Here is a 14,327-nt window from a genome sequence, read left to right as displayed (position 1 = left end):
TCTTATATTTGATTTGACCAAAACTTGATTTGGGGTGTTTGGTTGCTTAGTGAGTTTAAATGAATAGATTCAATTTAGTTCAACCAAAAGACTCTCAATTATTGCATCAAACAAACAGCTTGTTGCTCCCTCACTGTGAGCTAAACACTCAACAAAACACACGACAGTTTGCTGTCCTGGCTCCTAAATGGTGGAACGAGCTCCCCAATGACATCAGCACAGCACAAAGTCTACACATCTTCCGCCGCAAACTAAAAACACAATTCTTCAAATAATATTAAAATAAAATAAAAAGTAGCGCTTTAGTAGCACTTATATTGCACTTACTTATAGCACTTTGTAGTTTGGCTTTCTTGATGAAATTTTTACTTTCTTGATTCTTGTTGTTCTGGGTTTGTACCCTCATGGTTGAATGCACTTATTGTAAGTCGCTTTGGATAAAAGCATCAGCTATATGAAATGTAATGTGCATTTATTTAAAAGCTGGAAAACTGAGGTTTTATAAAACCTTTGTCTGTGGTGTATTTTCGCCCACGGTTGCACTTGTATGAATTAGTGCAGAAGGCAAAGAGAGAAACACTTCAGGTTGTATTTATTTTATTCATCAGAAAATGTATTAAACTCAAACAGCTGTAGCTTACATACAGTAAAAGCTGAAATGCAGAGAAATTCTGTCGGTTTCATTTACTCCTGAGTCAGAGTTTGCCCACTCGCACCCTATTTGAATATCTTCATAGAATTAACTTACATCTCATCAGGGAATCAAAATTGCGACTTCATGCAGTGGTTTCTAGATGAACTCTATATACTGCATGTATTTATACGAAACTGCGAAACTGAGCTATTTGGGTTCAGTTGCTGTTGATGTGTGGCTTTTCAGGATGCTGTATGTTGTTTTGGCCACTGTTAGAGGCCTCGCTGAGCCGTTGAAGGTCCCTGAGCAGGCCTGCAAACTGTTCCTCCTGTGAGCACATAGAAAACAGACATCAATATGATTTATTCATCTCATGCACACACTATGTAAGCAACTGAACTGCTGTGTACTGTTAATGAATGGGTCTCTGCCACAACATCAAGACAACATCACATGAAGACAAGTCTGTAAAACTGGGTTTGAAGCAGTTATTTACAGGAAGTCACTGATCCTTAGAGCCTTATCTCTACAGGCAGGTTGTATCAATGATGAGGGGCCCTGATGGCAAAAGCATGGCCATCTTTAGACTTTGAAACAGCCAGAAGGGCCTCACCTGAGGTTCTTCTCGTCACCTCAAAACTGCAAAAATGTCAGCTTCAAGATGAATTGATAAAATGTGAGTTGGGAGGTGAACTACTCCTTTAACGAAACTATAAAAGTGAATTTCACTTCAACCCTGCTTGTAGATAATTGGTTGTCTCTTCTTTTCTTACCAGTACGTTCATTCGCTCAGCTGCTGCAACAGCGACATTCAGCTTCCTCTCATCTTCCTCTCTTTCTTCCTCAATCACACCCAGCCTGTGACACACAGAAACAGAAGGGGGGGGGGGGGGGGGGGGGGGGGGGGGTGCTGAGAAAAATTCTACATAATAACGTCACATTAAATGCAGTGTCGCAACATTTTAGTATAAATTTTTATGGCCAATGACATTTTACAACAGCTTTAGAATACTTTACACAGACACCTCAACAAACACAATCACCCAGTTACTGTATGTCAAAGCAGCATACCGTAGTACCATGTTAAGCTATGGACAGTTCACATGGATTACAGGTTTGCTCTTCATCAGAACTCATATGGGGTCACTATGACCTTTGACCTTTGACCACTGCAATCTAATAGATATAGAGATATCATGTGTAAGAGGCCATAAATATGTTTTGTTAGGCCATGTGAACCATCAGCTGTCGTATCCACTGTGGTATAAAAATGCTACTATGCTACAATTAAAACAAAAAACTTTCAAAGTAAACTTTTTTTTTTGCCTCGCAGTTACACACCTTGCCCATAGGGGGTGCTGCTACCCCCTCAGAACCATACTTCTATCGTACTTGATACAATTAAAAATGCAGACAAAATAAAAAAATCTAATATATTTTATACTGAATACATGCTGACAAATGGAGCATGCACATTACAGTTATACTACACAATGTTACCTGAAGGTGGCGCTGGCAAGCTGCTCATCCCGCACCGCCAACAGATTCTGGAGCTCGTTCACCTCAGCCTGCAGCATTGAATTCTGGTCCTGGCTCTGGCTGATGAAGTCTTCCAGGCGCTTTGCCATGTCCAGCTCTCGCTCTGTCACCTGATCTATCCCCAAACGAAGCTCTGACAGCTCTTGAGCATGCTGGTGTGTCAATCACAAATTCGTATTTTAAGAAATGTGGTAATGAAAAAATACACATATAGGTACAACCAGTATACGGTCAGTTAAAGTGAGTTGCACGTTTTTCATACCCTGTCGAGTAAGTTGAACTCCTCATTCTCAGCCTTCATCTCACTTGACTCTTTGTTGTGGCTGTTTTTGATCCAGGGAACAGGTGCATGTGTACGTTTGACACTGGCACTCTGACACAAGATGAGAGATTGTCAACATGATTCTGTCTAATAAAACAGGCAAAGCTATACTATTTAAAATATAAATATATCTATTTTGCCTCCTAGAAAAAGTATCTGAGCACATGATCTGCTTAGAAAAGCAGCTTGGCTCAGAGTTCCTCTTTGTACTCACAGTATTAGGTGGAGAGATAAGTGGCTGGTTGGCCTCCAGCTCCTGATCAGGGTCAGATATTGGCAGAGCTTCAGAACTTGTCTGCCTCTTCAAGCCATGTTTTGCATGACCGGGACGTCGGTGAGGAGCACTCTGAGTTCTGGCGACCGGCTTCCTCTCTCTTGTACTCCTCCGAGTTCTACCATCCCTTTTAAATACAAGAACAAAGGTATTCAGTATTAAATTAATACCTTTGTATCAAATGGCATTTGGAAAATCTGTTGATCATGTTAGCATGTTAAACACCCCAACAGAGCTCAACAGCATGGTTACAGAAGTACGTTTTCTGAATTGAGATTCAGATTTTTGACCATAATATTGTAACTATCCAAGATAAACTTACCACAAGCTACGAGATTGTGAAACAATGTTATATTCTCCTGTAGAAGCCACAAGTCTGTGTGATATTAACTAAATTTCAAGAAAAATGTGTTTTAATCCCAATGTCAAGAAGAAGTAGCCACATGGTGTAATCACTTTGTCACTGATTGGTTAGGGTTAGGGTTTTTTTCTGTGTCTCCAAATGTTTTTTTGCTGTGAATCAAATGTTTTATGGTCATGATTTTTCTCGTAGCTGGTCGATTATATTTAACATATCTTCATGCTTGCCTGTCTGGAGAGGCCTTATTTCGCAGTTGATCTACGTCAAACCTCTATGCATTGTCATGACCTCAGGGTAGTGACAGAAAGAATACAACAGTTGACATATGTCACTGTACAGGATGAAGAAATCAGAATACAAACATCCAGAATAAGCTTGCAGTGGAGCCACTCCTTGGCATTGAGAAGAACCCTGACAGTTCCTTTTGGTGGTATTCTGGGAATGTCCAACTGATTGGAGACTTGCTAGACGGATTATATATCTCAGCTATTTCGGGAGTACCTCTGGATTTACCAAAAGGAACACACCTGGATGTCTAACATCATGGTAGCCACTGGGTGACTATTTGAAAAGAACTGCATGACTGGATAGATCATTGGTACACATATTGTGGGTCAGCCCAAAAACACCCTTCATGACTATTGTCATCCAAAAAGCACAAATACAATGTCAGGGGTATAATACCCTTCTCGTAGGCCTTTGGAGTCCACAGGAAGCTGCTGGAGGGATGGCTGGTGAGGGCTGTACTTGTCCAAGTCTTTAGGAGGAATATACACCGGCTTGGCTTGTCCCATTTGGCTGAAAGAGAAAGCAAACTTCAGTAAATGTATCAACACTATGTTCAAGTTGTTAATCGCTCACATGTTGTAGGCCTGTTTAAGGCCTTTTAACATACCTACTGACTATGATCCGATGTGCTTCAGGTCCGACTGACTCTGTTATCTGGTTAAGAATCGTTGGCAGAGGGTGCAGCTTGTCGATTGTGTCCTGAGGAGGAAATAATGTTAGACCGCATTCAAAGAAAGTCATTTAACATGTCAGCAGCATCGTGATACTTTGTATGGATAAGAAAATAATTATTATCGAAAGCTGAACATGCAAACGTCAATCAGAATTTCACAAACTGTGCCAGACTGCAATTGAAGCTAGTCTGGCAGGTTGAAAAGAAAATGAAATTTTCTTGACAAGTAGGTCTTTATTTGAAAATATGTAGATTTAGGGGATATGGGTGATGGGGCACATAGCACAGAACCTAGATGAAACTGGCTACCGGCATTTTCTATGGCCTTTGAAGGGCACTTCTTTTAATGGTCTACCATTCCAGATGAATGATGATATGCAACTCTACAGTGAATTAAAGAATGTTTTTTGATCAGGATTGGGATGTTATGAACAAGGTGAATACATTTTGATAACATGATCATTTCAGCTGGCTACAGACAGCGGGAGGTTCATACACCTAGCCTTTTTCTTTTTTACATTTTTTAATGGGTCTTAGACATAGAAAATAACATTGTCTGTATAGCGATATTGTGTGTAACCCTTTGTGTGTAACGCCCCCTCGATCTATACCTAGGTTATTGTCCGATTATTTAAGAGCAATGGCTAGAGGCTCAATCGCAATGGAGAACAGTAAAGGGGATAAGTTGCAACCCTGTGTGTGTCTACAATGACCACCCATTTTTAGTCTACCTTGAAGTGTGGCTTTTTCCAATGTGGTTAGACAACATGTACAAATTTGTTGTTTTCTAGCATAAGCAGACCCTAAGGGCTAGGAAGCACAGCAGCTGAGCCATAAGTTATTAGGGTTACGGTATACAGCGAATGGCTCAAGGACTCAAGACACTAGACAACACACAAGTCTAAAATAGTCTAAAATGTATTAATCTGAATGTTGGGCCTTAAAAAGTCTTATGTGCTATATATTATTTTAAAACATTTAGGTAGGTCTTGAATATATTAATGTTTATTTCGCTACTTCTGTAGCACTGTAAAATTAGTTTGTTTTTCAAAGCCATTTTCATGGGTCTTACATTTCAGTCTTAAATTTAACTTGTTGAAACCTGCAGAAACCCTGTATAAACTATGACCAAACAGTTTGCTGTTGCACAGGCTTCAACATCAGGTACAAACAGATGATAAATACTGTGGGCGTAGCAGACCATGGTCTTCCATCCTACCTGGCCCCTCTGATAGATGATGTCTACTAGCAGGCCATGGAGCACGGCCAGGCGCAGAGGCAGATCCACATAGCCGTCAAAAGAAGTCATTGGGATTTCGTTGACATGACTGGACACTGTTTGTAGAAAACTTCTCATTCCATTCCAGTGTTGCTGCAAGAATTCATTCATAAAAAGCATGTACTCTTCCTTATCACCAAACCTGGAACAGAATGAAAGATTTAATTTACTTAAAATCCACTTCAGGTTTAGTATGATTATCAGTTGTCAGTTTAAAAGTTATTATTATCTTTCTCATTCCCAGAAAATATATTTTTCATCTTGTCAAAAGATGTTTTTGCTCAAATATTGTATTAGACTTCCAAGCCAGATGAGAGGCTACTCACAAGGTGAAGTTGGCCAAATTCTGGATGACTTTGGCAGTTAAGGTGAGGGTACGCAGGGTGTTTGGCTCTGGATAAGGCTGCATGAGACCAAAAAGAGAAGGACTGAGGATAGCGGGGCATAAGAAGCGAAGGAAGAGGGAAGCAGAGATAAGACGCTGGCCGATCTCTGGTTTGCCCTGGTCTTCGCACAGCTCCACCCAGCTGGAGAAGATCTTGTGTAACTCTTCAGGAAAGGTTCTGAGAGGACAGGAAACATGTTAAACATCAGCCCACGGAATTCTGCTCAAACATTACTGCTGGCCTAAAAATGTATCATTTGTTTTTCTCTGACTTTTCCATGATGAGCTGAGTTCTGATCTCACCCATGGAGGTCAATAATCTTCATCACCACCTCCTCACAGGCCTCCTTCAAGTGTTTCTGGTTGTTTGACAGTTCAGAGGCGGGGCATTTAAGAGGATCGACTTCACAGTTCTCCACCGAGTCATAAAGACGGGTGATAAAGTCTCCTGTAGTGAAAAAGAAAATTGAGAAAGAGAGAGAGAGAGGGGGGAGAGAGAGACCAGGAACAGTTGTGTACTGTCAATTTGAGCTCTGTCAGACTGGTTGTTATAATAAAAATAATAATAATAATCTTCAATTGATCCTACCTAGTGTATCAATGAGGTACTTCTGGCCAACAAGCTTCATATATTCATCAATGGCTTTAGTGGCCAGTGTGTTCTCTCTGAAGATCAGTGCCTCCCTCTCTCCAAGACGCTCCACCTCTGCACCACCCAAGTCAATGAGGAACTCCTGAAACATGCATTCAGTTAAGAAAACAAGTTATTATTCCTTATTATTATAATTATTGCTTTTTGTGGGGTTATTTCAGATTGTGTTTTAGTAATATTTCCCCACTGTGAGATTTCAAAATTATGATTTCTTTAGCTCATTATTTACCTTAGCTTTGCCAATACTCTGCAGTACATGGACCAGAGCTCCTGCCAGCTCTTCCTTCTCCTTAACATTCAGAAGTGGCTCCAGACTTCTGCACATTTCCACATAATCCACTGTCACATACTCGGCAAACTCTTTGTATTTCTCCATGGGCAACACCTTCAAATTCTGGAAACGGGCTTTAATACGTAATGACGCCTGTGGTCCCAGGAGCTCTTTGGACCCTGCTGTGCCTGAGGCCTTGTATGGAGTGATCGGATACCATTTCTCCTGATAGGTCCTCCCTCGGATATCAGCTAAAGGTATAGCCACACTGCCCAGTGGGTGCAGGCTGGACTCCTCTCTGGAGTGACGCTTTTTCTTGGGGTCCTCCTCGCGGAAGAGGTGCAAGGTGATTTGGGAGACGCAGGGCAGGTTGTCAAGCTCAAAAAATTCACCCCAGAATAGTTGACACCCTCCAACCACACCTCCACTGGCCCCCAGGCCTCCTGAGGACCCAGAGGGGCTGTCCCCTGCCAGGCTGGAGCGGTTCAATGGCTTGCCAACAGCTCGACTGCTGGAGCGGGCAAACAAGGTCCCATCTAGGTGTACCTCACAGTAATAACGCCTTTTGGGTGGCAGATCCTTGGCTTCATTTATCCACAGACTCAGGGAGTTCTCTGTGCGCTCAATGTTATCCTGGGAAAATTGATAAACTTAGATGTTTTATTTAGAATTTAGATTTTCTATGACACATTTTAACAACAGATGTTTAGTAATTCATACCTTATTGGGCTGAGCAGCCCGTCTCAGGTCCTCAATCCAACGGTCACGTTCGGCAGCTGAGGAGCAGCCGAAACAGTGGGTGCTCTCAGAGTTTATCACCTGTAAGTACATTGAAACCAGAAGGAGCCTGTTAGTGTTTCTTTTTTTGACACAGGCACCATATGATTCTCCCTCAGGAACCTGAAGGAACAAACACAAAGTCAAGGTTTACCTCAAAGCAGTACTTCTCCCCCAAAATGGAGCTGTGGACCGGCCTGATGACAGTGCTGGTGTCTGCACTCAGATCTAGACTCCCCACTGCATTGACTGGAATTGACACAGACTCCCGGGAACTATAATGTCTTAAATAAGAGCAAAGATTTAGCCATCGTAAAAATGATAAAATGTTAGGTGTCAAATATCATGCTGGTGACTGCTGGTATCATGAAAGGTTACATGAGGACATGAGATAAATACATACTGATAGATAAGAATCTCTGTAATTAAAATAGATGCCCTGTAGACAATACAATTATTTCCATGATTTTTTGTGCTGATCCCCTGGCTTTACCTCATGTGCCACCATCCATTCAGAGACTATTCAGAGACCCCAAACATTTTGTTACAATCATTTATAACGATGATTTGAAATAAGTTTTTGAATCCTTCAATTTTTTGAATTATCCAATACTAAGATGTAAGACAAAATTCAGTTCTCAGAAAACTCAAGACATTTAACATGCTAAACTAGGATTATGAACATGTTAATGCTGTGATTATGAGCATGCTGACGTTAGCATTTAGCTCAGCCCCACAGAGATGCCAGTGTGGCAGTAGACTCTTAATTTACTTATTGATTCTAATTGGCCCCCCAATTGATTTCAAATCCAATATTGTGGAGTACACATAAAGTATCAGTTATTGTGGACTGCACTGTGTTTTGCTTTACAGAAACAGTGTAGTGTACCTGCTTCCTTTGTTTAGCCCCAACGGGTTTAGTTGGGTGTTGCTATTCCTCTTGGCCTTGTTCTCCAGACGTCTCTTGATCAGTGCCTGAGGGTGAAGAACGCAAGCATGGTGTTTGAGGCCAATTATACATGGTATCAACAGGAAAAGTGGAGCAGCAGAAAGATTGTTATCTGTTATGTCTAAAATACTCACCCTCACACCACCATCTTGGTTCTTTGGTCGCGGGCCACCTGACAGGCCCACATGGTCAGGACTGCATTCTAAGAGTCAGGCCAAAACAAAGCCATTGATATTGACAATGAACTGAAAGCTTATTTTTATACCCATGTTTTTGCAATATCCCATCACACTTTCCGTTTAAGGTTTGTCGACAACATTTTGTCTTTTTATAAAATGTTTCATTCATTTGTTTGATTGACACCCCCTGTCTTCAAACCCTTTGCTCATGTCTGAAAGATTAAACCCTCAGAACATTAGCCAAGAAAATTATATTAGCAAATACAAAGAGATGAGCCCACACAGGATGTGGTTTTCAGCCAAGGCTGCAACAATTTGATTAAAGTCTACTATCGCACTCTACACACTTGGCTTGCAGACATTCTTATATGTGAAAAGCTATTTAGAACTATGCAGATAATAAAATTAGAAACAAATCATATTCTGCCAGGATTCTGCCTCATTTGTCGTTTCAGTATCGCTGTTTTTAATCCTTCAGTTACTAGGGAAAAACATCTTTAAAGTCACAAGTTTACAACACAATTCATAACACGTAATGTCTTACCCAGTGCCCCACCACAGACAAACCAGCGTCTGAATCCCATCATTTAGTCTGCAGGTGTCACACAGTCTTGTTACTTCGATCTCTGTCTGTGCAACATTTCCCTCATCTCTTCATTAACATCTGTTGATGGTGACAGCGAGCACCAGCCAAGCAGCCAAAATTTAGTACAAGACCAGTCACTTCCAGTGCGCAGCCTCTGAATCGAAGCAGACACTGACTGTGCTCTCTCTCCCTCTCTTTACAAGCTCTCATTGGACTGGTAGAACCCACAGGCACGATGCTATCTTCCCCAAAAACGTAGAGGAAGCAATTTGACAGTTGCACGCATAAACATTCAGCTATTTCCTCTGTGACTGTCTGCAGAGCCATTAGTGTGGACATGTTGTCAGAAGCTGTTATGGCGGTCATGTTTTTTCAGTTTCATGACGGTTTTACTCAGGGTTCACTGCATTTTATTTAATGCACATATTTGTTCTATATTTTGCTTAATTTATATACATGGGGGGGGGGGGGGGGGGTGACTGGTCTTATTGGGACAAGTCCTCATAACGTAAATCATTACATATTAAGGTGAAGTCATGTTAAGGTTAAGGTTGGGTTTAGGTGTAGGTCAGGGTTAGACAAGTAGTATTCAGATCAGTTAGGTTAGGATGAGGATGAGCGTGAGTCTTTACTGTGACTTCCTCTGTGTGTGTGTGTGTGTGTGTGTGTGTGTGTGTGTGTGTGTGTGTGTGTGTGTGTGTGTGTGTGTGTGTGTGTGTGTGTGTGTGTGTGTGTGTGTGTGTGTGTGTGTGTGTGTGTGTGTGTGTGTGTGTGTGTGTGTGGTGTATGAACCTGTGTCGATATCTGCAAGGTTCCGCATGCTGATGTTGGACAGGCAGCTGCTGACACGGTTTCGAGTCCACATCGTTGGCTGAAAAAAACACACAGACACAATTCTTTGTGGTCTTTTCAGTTGGAAGTATCGTCTTGAGTTGACATTTTTCCATCGTACCTCCAGGTGTAATAGACTAAGTTAAGTTAGTTATGAGTTAGTTCAACTTCAACTTTATTCATTTAGCACTTTAAACACAACATTGTGGATCCACAACACACATACAGTAGTATATTTCCCCCTGTAATTGCCTAAACTTACTGACACAATAAATACTGACGTATTGCTGAAAACCTCCATCTGGTACCACAGTAGCACAAGTACTGAAGAATTTACATAATTCAGATGATAGAAAGTGTCGTTTAGCTTTGGAATGACTGGAGCACAATAGTGCTGCAGACTTTAAAAGTCATTCAGTTTAATTTAAAAGAAAGTGCTGAAATCTCCGAATATAAGGAATTGTGCCTAAGCTTCAGCTAATATGAATAAAAATATTTGTGTGTGTGTGTGTGTGTGTGTGTGTGTGTGTGTGTGTGTGTGTGTGTGTGAGTGTGAGTGTTTGTGAGTGTTTGTACCTCCTCCTCTGGGGATATGAGAATTTGTCCATCTTCAAGGTTGCAGTTGCTGATGTCCCATAGGGGGACCTCTTGAGGTGGGGCCCATTGTAGTCGTGGCAGTTCAGTCGCTCCCACATCTGCCACACAAGAGCACATGTGCACACTCATACCCATATTCTATACTATTCTATACTAATGCACAGCTTAAAACGAGACATGAACCTGCTGTAATTGCTTTTTTCAGAAAATGTAAATGCATACTAAACATATTCTACAAAATAGATAAACAGAATGGTTTGTCTGCCTTTGGAGAACCAACTGTATCCTTAATATCCTGTATATATTATGGACATTGCAGAGGCGTAATTGGAGCCACATGCTGGCTCTTGTTTGTTTCTTTTATTTTTGGTAATTATGGCACGTTATCTCCCACAGCACTTGGTCACTCCCATTTGAGGACCTACTGGGGCTTCAGATGATATCGCTCTCATGACACACCAGGATGAGCTGCGCACATCCTGTGGTTTCTCTGTAGTTTTTGTCTTGACGTATTTTCATGTTGCTATAGGTTTAACTTTCTTAACTGGCATATTATTTCATGTGTTTGCAGAAAAATGTATAGATTAGCTCAGTAGAAAAAGTGTTAAGAGAAATAGATATAATAGATAATAATGCCGCAATTTTTGTTTGCAACGAGTGTGGCAGGAGGTGACATTTTCTCCTTGATTTCACTTGTTTATCAGTTTTTAAAATCTCTGATCTTCTGTGGGCAGTCATGACTGCCTCTCTCACTCTTTTAGAGCTGACACTCAAGTATGTCGCAAACATTTATTGTGGACATGATCTTTGGCCAGGTGTGCTGCTCTGAAGCTGGTCAGACGTTTGCTGGGGTTTCTAATGTCACTAGATGAAAGGTCATTCAGCCTCTGTATCTGCCGACTGAGGAAACTCCTTTTTTTCAATTATTTTAACTGGTAGACAACAAGGATGGACATACTGAAAAGCAAGTAATATTGAATGAATGTCTTTTTTTCTTTATAAATGGAAGAACTCATTTTAAACAATCATTTAGGTATCGAGAGCCACAGGCCTTGGTGCCCCTAAAGCCCAGTTGGTTTAAGAATAAACTATAGTTATTACTTAATACTAATACAGCTTCCTTCTCTGCAGAGCAGTTTCCTGTAGCAGTGTTTTGTAAATCTTAAGGTAAATGTGGGGAAAGGCATGTTTTTCCTCACTTAGAGCATCATTCAATTTTTGGTCTTGAATTTTATTTTGGAAGGTGATTATGGTCCTTGTTATGTTTACCATGAATACGTGACAGTACTGCATAAAACACAAAAATAATGTGACAAAACTAAGCAGATTAATGTATTTCGGATTTGTTTTGCTCATTATTGTTCCATTAAATATCAGGGGAATGGGGTAAAAAGAATCATATACACAATTCTATAAATCTAAGTAGTTCCTTGATGCTACCACTGATCCAGATTCTTTTGTGGGGACTTCAAACTCAGATTTGTCTCTTCAACATAATGAACTACCAAAACGTTTTTAAGATTCCATTTGAATAGTTTTCAAGCTCTAATTCATTGAAAGGGTAACTAAATTATTTGATTTTAATTTTTTTTATGTAACTTTCAAAGTTCTTATAATTTGTATGTAATCTGCTCTTTTGCATAGTTTTCCATTTATCGCCAATTTGAACATACATGCTACATATGAATAAATATATTCCACTCTTTCCAGAATTCAACCCAGAGATATTGTTACAGATAATGTTCCTTTTTGATCTTTTATTTTTGATACCTTTTACGACTGTATGTTCTTGTTTAATGTCGTCTTGAGTTTGTCAGCTTCTCTTTTAATCACTTCGTTCATCTACTAACATATACATCACACATACCTCACCTACTCGACTGTGTCACTGATCCTACGTACAAACCACATAGGACGACCATTTTGATAAATGAAAACAAAATGTTGCCTTGTGCGTCTTGCACATTGGTCTACACCTATTATCATATTTATTTATAATATAAAAATGTGTCATTACGAGTAAGAAAAGAATTCCCATATTCCCAACTCCCGTGCTTAACCTCAAACATGAAATTGAAAGACTGTTGAAATACTCTTTAAATAGGTTGAGTATGTATTATAAGTTGAGTATGTATTATGTATTTCATTACCTTGTAGTAATGTCTGGGTGCTGCTCCGACTTTGCAGCTTGGGCCTCTTGAGCTTCTGGGAAACAGTCCTCAGGTACTTTTTAAAGAGCGCCCCTCCGCCTCCCTTCTGTGAAGGGTCTGTGGAGGAGACCCCTGGGGCCTCTGCAGCAGCTGAGCATGAAGCTGCGTCGGCTGAGCCACCTGCGCTGGAGGAATGGGCCGCAAACAGGGACCCCGGAGGCTCAGACAGGGCCCTTCTGAAGGGGTTCTTTCTGGTTCCACTGGCACCTTTATCCAGCTTGGCTCCCTCTCCACCTTTCCCACCAGGTTCCTCACTCAGGGCCTTGCGCCAGTTCTGCATCTTGCTCCATTTGTTGGAGGAGGCCTTCTGGATCTTGTCGAGTGTAGATGTAGAAGAAGCTGCTCCTCCTTCTCCTCGATCTTTCACATCATCGAGCGCCCCTTTGCCGGTTTGCCAACTGTATGTATTGATGGTGTCGGTGGTGTCAGATATTTGTCCTGCTGGAGGCTCCACAGGAGATTCCTTCTCCGTCTCTGGTGATCCATGCTCCTTTGGTTGTTGAGCTGCAGGCTCTGAATCTTTCTCCTCAGTGCCCATGTCAGATTTTAAGGGTGTGTGACTCAAATGTTCTCTTCTCTTAAAGATGCATCAAACAAAATTCAAATACCTTCTCGGGAGACGTGTTTCTGATTTACCACTAACTTGGACACTGCTGTCTGTGTTAATGATGACAAAGTTTACCGTGCCTGCACCAGCTCAGTCCCTCTGCTTCTCTCGTTTCCTGTCTTGCAGAACGTTATCCGGCAGCAACATATGACTGTAGTCTTTCTGTGGTTGCTTTGCTGCAGTGCACAACTCCTCTTACCCACGAACTGTTTGCTTCCTCATAAAATGACAGAGAAGTTCATCCCTTTACAGAAATCTGTTCTTCTCTGCTCTTTGTGTTTTCATTTGATACTTCCTTTCTTTCTCACTTCCTGTTCTGATGTATAGTTATCATTCCTCCACCTTCACCTCAGAGGACACCTGTTCTTATAGCAGTTATTATCTGTTGCATTATGAGTGTGAGAAGCCTTATTTCATTTATCGAGATACTTATTGATTAACAGAATTTCATGAATCAATTATTAAAATGCAGTATTGTGTTAAATTAGGATGAGATCATCTTTAGGATAACATCTCTTTTTGTATTCTCTATTACTAATATTGCATAGAAGGGTGTAGACCCAGTTTGACTTTGAATAAGACCATGATGAATAAAGCAGTCTGACAGTATCCATGTGTTATCAGCTACCTGAGCGAGTATGGACTGTTGACTGTTAATATCAGTTTCCTGTCACAGGGAGGTTGCACTTCCTGCTGAGATCCTCTTTTCAGACTCTGAAAACCACATCCTGCGCTCAAGCTGCTCTCTACTCAGCTGCAGGAGATTTCTGCGTCCAAGTGGGGCGAGATGTACGCACTAATGTTAGTAGGTGCCTGATGTTAAAATATAAGTGGGCAGTGGGTTACTGATGCCACTGTAGCACTGTACATATAACAATTTGAACTGTTAAATATTGTATTGTTTAAAGATTCA

At 40.9% G+C, this 14,327-nt stretch overlaps 1 protein-coding gene across 3 annotated transcripts; it reads right to left on the bottom strand.

The window, feature by feature from the left end:
- Positions 1-580: 580 nt before the first annotated feature.
- Positions 581-13,640, bottom strand: rasal3 (RAS protein activator like 3). 3 transcript variants are annotated; one of them, XM_034600791.1, is made up of 19 exons: positions 12,753-13,640; positions 10,577-10,697; positions 9,962-10,040; positions 8,539-8,606; positions 8,345-8,430; positions 7,610-7,739; positions 7,399-7,497; positions 6,637-7,311; positions 6,345-6,489; positions 6,059-6,203; positions 5,697-5,933; positions 5,311-5,512; positions 4,026-4,117; positions 3,815-3,928; positions 2,710-2,896; positions 2,436-2,546; positions 2,135-2,325; positions 1,408-1,492; positions 581-962 (listed from the first exon to the last, which is right to left on the bottom strand). In XM_034600791.1, the coding sequence occupies exons 1-19, from the start codon at positions 13,343-13,345 to the stop codon at positions 852-854; spliced, it is 3,471 nt and encodes a 1,156-aa protein (XP_034456682.1). In that variant the 5' UTR covers positions 13,346-13,640; the 3' UTR covers positions 581-851. The 3 variants fall into 3 exon arrangements, with proteins under 3 accessions (XP_034456682.1, XP_034456672.1, XP_034456693.1); XM_034600781.1 differs by having other exon boundaries at positions 10,577-10,695; positions 12,748-13,639; XM_034600802.1 differs by lacking the exons at positions 9,962-10,040; positions 10,577-10,697; positions 12,753-13,640 and adding an exon at positions 9,128-9,389.
- Positions 13,641-14,327: the final 687 nt, after the last annotated feature.

Source organism: Hippoglossus hippoglossus, chromosome 1 (assembly GCF_009819705.1).
Source record: "Hippoglossus hippoglossus isolate fHipHip1 chromosome 1, fHipHip1.pri, whole genome shotgun sequence".
Classification (NCBI taxonomy): Eukaryota; Metazoa; Chordata; class Actinopteri; order Pleuronectiformes; family Pleuronectidae; genus Hippoglossus; species Hippoglossus hippoglossus.
Note: the sequence above shows the minus strand (reverse complement) of the source record. Positions and strands in the feature narration are given on the sequence as shown.